The sequence below is a fragment of the Magnolia sinica genome, chromosome 5 (genome assembly GCF_029962835.1).
Source record: "Magnolia sinica isolate HGM2019 chromosome 5, MsV1, whole genome shotgun sequence".
In the NCBI taxonomy this organism is placed as follows: Eukaryota; Viridiplantae; Streptophyta; class Magnoliopsida; order Magnoliales; family Magnoliaceae; genus Magnolia; species Magnolia sinica.
Window position 1 is genome coordinate 89,590,762 of NC_080577.1, and position 7,743 is coordinate 89,598,504.

Below are 7,743 nucleotides of genomic sequence, written 5' to 3' on the forward strand. Positions count from 1 at the left end.
TGGTAAAATGATGAGAAAAAAGACTACCCATTAATTAATGATTCCCTTATGTTTGAAGGTCACTGATGGAGACAAAATTAAAAAGCGGAACCACCCTTGTTGTAGACCGTTATTCTTATTCTGGAGTTGCTTTCTCAGCCGCGAAAGGCCTTGACATTGAATGGTGTAAGGTGAAATTTCTTTTAACAGCAAAGCCTTACGAAAATTAAGGTTCTTTTGCTTATAAGAAAAAAGCTAGAGAGGCTTGTGGAGCTCTTGGAGATGGAGGCTCGCTCTCTTCAGCATCTTTACCCTACATGAGGTACATGTCTAGGATAATTAGAACTGTTGATATAGTGAGCCACCTTGTAGACATGCCATTGCTGAGGAATGAGGGTGATTTGAAAATTCTATCCATCTAATTGGCATAAATCTCGCCCATTGAATGTAGACCATTGCTTCTTTTTCCTTCACATTATGGCCCACCATTCAAAATGTTTCCCACTTAGAAGTGTGGCTCGTGTTTGCAGAGATGCTGTTGATTTGCAAACCTCCAGCTCCAAGAGGCTATTGCGAGCCTCCTTAGCAAACTCCTCTGCTTGTATAACATTAAAGAAAATATTCTTTTTGCAGGCGCCGGAGATGGGATTGCTTGCTCCAGATTTAGTAGTGTACCTTGACATACAGCCTGAGGTAATTTCTAGTTACAATTTATGATGCTACTGACAAGACTACAAATCATTAAGGAAATTAATGGCTAGAACTCTTGGTTGTGCACCATTTCCAAAATCACAAGTGCTCAAACACTTGGAAGCTTCCAAACGCTGCTGTTTTATATTGAAACCCATAAGTGAGTGTGCTTTGTATTTATTTGATACACTTTCTATTGATTAAAGCCTTTTATTTTTGTCAACTATTATCATTTTCGATTATTTTGTATCTTAAGCGAAAAATTTGATGGGGGCTACTGTTAGTGGCTCAATTTGTACCCACTCCAACCTGTGTGGTTCTTGGTCTCTATTGCACATGACAAAACCATCGAAGTCTACTTTCTCTCTTCTTATTATCTATTGGAGTTACTCCTAAGTTCGCCCGAATGCTTTCATTTCTTATTCTATCCTCTCTTTTGCCACCAGCGAATGCAATATTGATAATATTGGTGTCGCAGTGGAGAGATATGAAACCTGCCTTTAGTTGTCATTCTTCCTGATATCATCAATAATGTTGCGCGATATCGCAATGTATCGTTGATATCGCAATACCATGCGATATATCACACATCCCCCTTTGTATATCAAGTGACACATGTAATATCAACTGAAACCGACAGCCCCATTTTGAAAAAAATCGGAAAAAACTCAAATACTAATTTCTTCAACTTCTAATATCTTCCTAACGTAAATCCGACCACATCCTTGCAAATCTTTGGAGGAAAAATCTACTTGTTAACGGTCCTCCCTCGACTAATTGTGGGGGCAAAACTGTCCAAAAGCTGCTGAGTTATGTATGCTATAGATAACAATCATAAACAAAACGAGGGAAGGAAGGTCATCATTGCAATTTTACCACAACCAATCAAACTACTATGAAGATCTTAAATCAAACAATGACATCAGTGTATTTTGGTGATGATTTGACATTGAAGTAATGTGAAAATGTCACCATTACGTTTTTACCGTGGATAAATCAAACACGGGAATTGGTGGTCAAATGTAGCTGACATCAGTAGACATGTAAAGTATTTTGTAATCATTACACAATTCCTTTAATTTACCAGGAATTTCGGCAAATCAAACAGGCCCTAAATTGATTTTCAAAAATAAAAAACCATTCTAGATTTACCCGTGAAGTGCTAAATAGGAGAGAACCTTTAACTTGAAATGAAGGGTTCAAACATAATCCAGAAATTCCAAAACTAGTTCCATTTTGCTGATTGGAAAGGAAGAAGAAGAAGAAGAAGAAGAAGAAACTACAAGCATCCTCATGACTGTAAAACGAACTTTATATTGTATTTACAACTACCATAAACCTTGTAAATTTTTGGCAATGATATGATTAAATCTCAGTCAGAAGAAGAAGAAAAAACTACAAGCATCCGCATGACTGTAAAACAAACTTTATATTTTATTTAGAAACTACCATAAGACCCCTTGTAAATCTTTGGCAATGATATGATTGAATCTCAGTCATTATAACTCATAAGATTCTAACAAAAAAGAACTCTTTATATAAAACCCTAAACTAAGCCTCCTTGACAGCTGGCTAAATTCCACACAATTTGGACTTCAAAACTGAATTGTGTGCAAAGTCCATATCAGATGCAGCCCTGTTCTGTAGAGGTGCTGACATCAACTGTTCATTAATGGCAGTAGGAATATCAATACTTTGTTTAGACCCCTGCATACACAATCCTTACTGCTGCTGCTTGGGCTTCCTTTGGATGCTCTATACCAGTGGTGGGACCTGACTCTCTATTGATGCATATGTAGGTTGCCTACTGTATCCCGCTTTCAAACTGTTATGGTCCCGTCCAGATCCTCAATCCATCACGGACTGTCACTTGCTCCTGTGTATACATTTTGGCTTGGTCCCTTTCTTCATGTTTACATCTTTGCTGATCTGATGGGTGTCGCTGTGGATGGGGATGCCACAAAGATCTCCTAGACTGGAGATTCTAGCCCTTGGGTTGGCAGATGAACAGAAATGGTTTGCAAAAATTTCCGAAGATTGGATGGCTTAGATCTTCCAATCGGAGGTTTTTGAGACATTCTCAGTTGGTAAAGTCAGCTATATGGATCACATAACCATGGGCCACACTAAGATGCACTGAGCACTTCAGGATTTGTAGTTTATCAGTAACCAATTTCTTGGTTCGAAGGTCGTTTTTTAGATTTTTCCTTAGCATAGATTTTTTACCAATTTTCTGAAATAGATAATCTTCCATTGATGTGTATCTAAAACTTGTTCACTGGAAATGAAATTATTTCAGAAAGCAGCAGAGAGAGGAGGATATGGAGGCGAGAGATACGAACAGCTTGAGTTCCAGAGGAAGGTTGCCCAGCACTATCACCTCCTTCGCGATGATACGTGGAAGGTAATTCTCATATCTCGATTACTGATCAGAATCAATGCTCATATTGCTGGCTTAGTATTTTTCTGTTCATCTTCTGAGGAAACAGATTTGGGGCAGGGGCTGTGGCTTACCCATTCTGCGGTTTAAAGATTCAAACTCTGATCATAGAGGCCTGCTAATCATAGGCACATGCCCTCAGCATCCAGTGTGCTCATCAGGTGGGCCTCACCGTGCGGATGATCTAGCCAAAAAATCAGGCCAGTTCACCAATCAGGTGGACCTTTTGTATATTAAAAGTGGATGGTGAAAAGAAAAAGCCAATGGACAATATTCAACATACACTTGGAACCATCTGGTGAGTGGACTGGCCTGGTTTTTGAGTGGGGTCAGCTACATGGTGGGGCCTACCTACCAGACAATTGGCTTGGATGTAGGGAGGGGGGATGAGCAAACCTCCCAAGTCCAGACTCCGGACCTTTTCCTTATTAATTTTTTACTGCAGTTTCTTAAACGGTAAATTACCAAAATATTACAATTTGGACATACCGTGGTAAAGATTCTTGTAAATGGGAGAGATTTGTCAGCAGCTATGGTTAATCACTGCTGCTCATCATCATCTTTGTTGTCTTCATTTTCATCTAAGCCTTATCCTAAGTAAGGAGCCATATCCTAAGGGTCCGTTTGGACACACCCTCCAAAAGGGCATTTGAGGCCTAAAAGCTCTTTTGATCTAAACTGTTGCTTATGTGTGCGTTTGGATGTACTTTGCAAACACCCATCTCATTTTCCATTTGACAAAATAGGAAAAACGTCGGCTTGGCTAGTACCAATCTGATTTGTTCTTGCTGAGTAGACTGAAAAAACAGGCTTTAAACCCCCTTTTTTTGGAAACTCCCTTCTGAGTAAGTGCGTCCAAACAGGCCCTCTATCAAGGACCATATCCTTAGGTTGCATGATGTCAGATTGTCAGGATGAGCTTTGCTCAGTGCACACGCCCGTGCAAACATGTTACAGGTGCAAGACACAATCCATCCATCAGGTTGGTCCAACCTTGTACATGTTTTCCCAAAAACGAATCTGGTCTACTCAGCATGTGGGCATCAATAATGGAAACATGTAGATGGGTTAGAAAACTTTGGCCAAGCCAAGTTTTTCAGAGCGTACGTTTGGTTTACTAAATGTGGCCATTTTCAGAGCCATACGTTTGGTTTACGAAATGCGGCTACCTGACCCAGTGGATCAACCTGATTCTTGGGCTAGGGCATCAATATAGTTGTGCTGTTCTGATGGGTCGATTGGATCTCAGACCTATTGTGCCTCACTGTCACGTGTGATGTGTACATGGGCTTTATTACACATACTTGGGCTCAGCAAAGCTCTGTCAGGATTCATGAGAAAAGGTTGTGGCCAAAGTTTGATGCTGGCTGCCAACCTAACTCAACTCTCCCTTATCTGGGCTTAGGACTGGCAATGAGAGTGCAAAATTCCCACTGGGCTTAGGACTGGAAATTTCTCCTATTAGAATTCAGCAAATAAAAAACTCATCAAAAAAATAAAAAAGAAGAAAAGAAAAGTAAAAGATAAAAAAATCCAGCAAACAAAAAGACATGCTGACCTGGGTCGATAGAGGGACAAGCTGCCTGCTCTGGGTCTCTGAACCCTGACCAATTAGATTTTTGTTTCTTTCTTGTTTAGTGGGTGACTTGATAAACGACTCCCATGCCAGTCAGCTTAGATAAGTCACAGGCTGGACTGGCAATGATTGATTTAATATGATCTTCTTCTCGGCAGTTCCTCTTGTTAAGATGTTTTTAGCCTGAAAATTGCAGATTGTTGATGCCTGCCTTCCAATGGAGAATGTAGAGCAACAACTAAGAGAGCTTGCGTTGGAGTGCATCAGCACATGCCGGAAAGGGAAGCCTGTCTCCTTGCTCTGGTCGCAGTAGGTCTCTTTCTGAAATTAGAATGTTAGTACATGAGTTTTTTTTTTTTTAATAACTTGCGGTGCCTGGTATCGTTATCCTTATTTGGATAATTAGGACATGTATTCTCTGGCAGATTCTAACATTTCAGTTGTTTGCAGTTGTGGTGCATTCAATGATCTGGGCCATTCATCAGGTTGTTCCCACTGAATTTCCTCACCCCTTAATGTCAGGCTGATCCATTTATCAGGCTATGACACATGTATGTAGAAATGGATACTTGTAAAGATGATGAGCAACATCTACCGTCAATGCATGAGTCGGCCAGCCTGATTTTACGATCAGATATGCACTGAGGGGCCACAGATGAAAGTCCTGGATCCCATGCATCAGGTGTGCATTTGTATTTGACACTTGACAATGGTGTCTGGGAACAGCATTCCTCTTCTTATATACATCATGGGTGTTTGAACTGAGCTGTGATAGTAGATTTGTGCCATTGATCATTTCAGATTCTGCTTCCTTTTCCAATTGTATATGTATGTGTGTATTATTTATTTATCTGTTTTGTTCAAAATTCGGAGTTGCGAAGAGCTGGCCTGCATCTTGGAATACCTCCAAATAACAAACTTCCTAGCTATGGAAAGAAAAGGGATGGCCAGTCGGGCTCCTGGCCCTACCTTGACACTAGCCAGGTTTGGGCTTGATTGTTAGTCCTGTGGTTTTGGCTTGTCTCCATGATCCTGATGGTCCAGCTATTTTAGGGATATCACTGTTATGGTCTGAATTCAAACCAGTATGGAAATGAGGTGAACCTGATCTGATACTAACAAGCTTGATCACATAACAGCTGATGCTGCTACTCAATGTACGTGTGTAACCCACCAGATAAGTGGAATGGATTGTTCCAATTTTCTGTGCAGGAGATCTTCATGGCATGAACCACCATTTTCAAGGCTCCAATTTTGCACTGAAATAACACTTACGGAGTATGAATTACAAAAGACTACTTACCAAATATAGGATTTATAATCCAGTACCTTTTTCAAAAACGGTTTCAATAAGCTGCCCTATTAATTTAAGTATTTTCATTGGAATACCTTCCATTAAGATTTCTTAACCGAAGTTGGGGTCGGGTGGGCCATAGCTATGATGTTTATGTGAAATCCAAGCGGACAACCAGGTGCATCATCCCATGTTAGCCTGGCGGTAGGTGGACAGGATTCCAAACAATGTATAGGACAACCCTCACCCTCTAACTGTTTCCCTTCGTGTGGCCCACCTGAATCATGGATGGCCCTAATGTTTAGCCCTGACGCCTAAACTTTGGTTTGGCATATAATGGTTGGAGTGGATTTTATATAGTCATCACAGCGGGCCCTGTAAAAAAAGTCAAGGGTAGATGTCTCTCTCCTCACTATTTTCTTTGGTGTGGCCTACTTTAATCACATTTTTGCCTAATTTCTTTGCACCTAAAGTGGAATTAAACATGCAACACTGGGAATGGATCTCACATATTCATCACAGCATACCTGGTCAAAAAAAAAAAAAAAAACAAAGCCCATAGGTTAGGCATCCCATAAAATCCCTTGTAAATCTATGTTTTTTGAACAAATATGCGGCTGCCATGATGGGTATGTGAAACCCATTTCAGTTATTACATATGTAATCTGACATTAAGCCCATGGTAAAAATAAAAAATAAAAAAAAGCTGACTTGTGATTTAGGTGGGCCACAAACAGTTGGGGGAGAGATTTCAACCCTTGATTTTTACAGGGCCTATCATGATGATTATATGAAATCTACTCCAACCATTAGATCCCATACCAAAATTTAGACTTGCGCTTAAACATCAGGGTCCATCCGTAATTCAGGTGGGCCACACTAAGAGAAATAGTTTGGAGAGTGAAGATTGCCTTGTACAATGTTTACAATCTTGTGGTCCACTTGAATCACGAGTGGTGTTGATTTTTGGCCCTGGGCCCAAGATTCAGGCCCATGGTGGTTTGGGTGGATTGCATATAAACAGCAAGGTGGGGCTCACTCGAGATGCTGCTTAGACGGCCCACCCTAACTTCTTATAAGAAACTAAGGGGAAGTATTAATAAGATAGTTTATAAAATCCATTTTAAAAAATATTGGAACGTAAATTCCATATTAAATAGGCAGTTTTTATTTATTTATATTCCCTAAAGATAATGGATAAGAAAGGTAATAAGCACCATTTAATGAAAGTGGACTGGGTGGAATTTTATTGGGCCACATGTGCGTTCTAATTAAATATCGAACAACTTTCAATCATAGTGTGGGCCAGCTTTGAGTGTGGCACATGGCTCAATTAAATTCCGTCACCTTATATTCCCGATCACCCCATCCACATCTCATTCTAATGTGGACATTTTGAATGGTGATTGGGTAATACCTGAGCTTGAATTGAGCCTCCAATCCTAATACGGTGGAATTTTATTGGTCGGCAACGCTCATCGTTATCAAAGATGGTGCCACATAAAGCATATTTGAAATTTGTTGGGTTTAATCCACCGGACAATCTCTGACAGTTACTTGCTACCATTCAAATCCTGTAGCTTTAGGGGGGCGGCGGCCGTTTGGTCCACGTAGGGCTGAAGCATTACCCGATCTGTGGCTAGGCTTTTCTCGGTTACAATAGTCAACAATGGAATTTATCGATGCCACGTGTCATAAATCTGTTCGAGGATCACATGGATGGGCTGTCCACTATACGAGTTGATACGGTTGAACCTTCTCTTT

The 7,743-nt window shown here is 40.4% G+C and overlaps 1 protein-coding gene across 9 annotated transcripts in view; it reads left to right on the plus strand.

The window, feature by feature from the left end:
* LOC131246274 (thymidylate kinase) overlaps positions 1 to 5,450 on the plus strand; it is a 46,206-nt gene extending 40,756 nt beyond the window's left edge. For 8 of the 9 annotated variants that reach the window (XM_058246215.1, XM_058246221.1, XM_058246216.1 and 5 more), the window contains 5 exons: positions 59 to 170; positions 613 to 672; positions 2,969 to 3,073; positions 4,882 to 4,994; positions 5,136 to 5,450. In XM_058246215.1, the coding sequence (XP_058102198.1) occupies positions 59 to 170; positions 613 to 672; positions 2,969 to 3,073; positions 4,882 to 4,994; positions 5,136 to 5,184 (439 nt within the window). In that variant the 3' untranslated portion in view covers positions 5,185 to 5,450. Of the gene's footprint in view, positions 1 to 58; positions 171 to 612; positions 673 to 2,968; positions 3,074 to 4,881; positions 4,999 to 5,135 lie in introns of all 9 variants that reach the window. The other variant, XM_058246214.1, reaches the window with a different exon arrangement.
* The last annotated feature ends 2,293 nt before the right edge of the window (positions 5,451 to 7,743 follow it).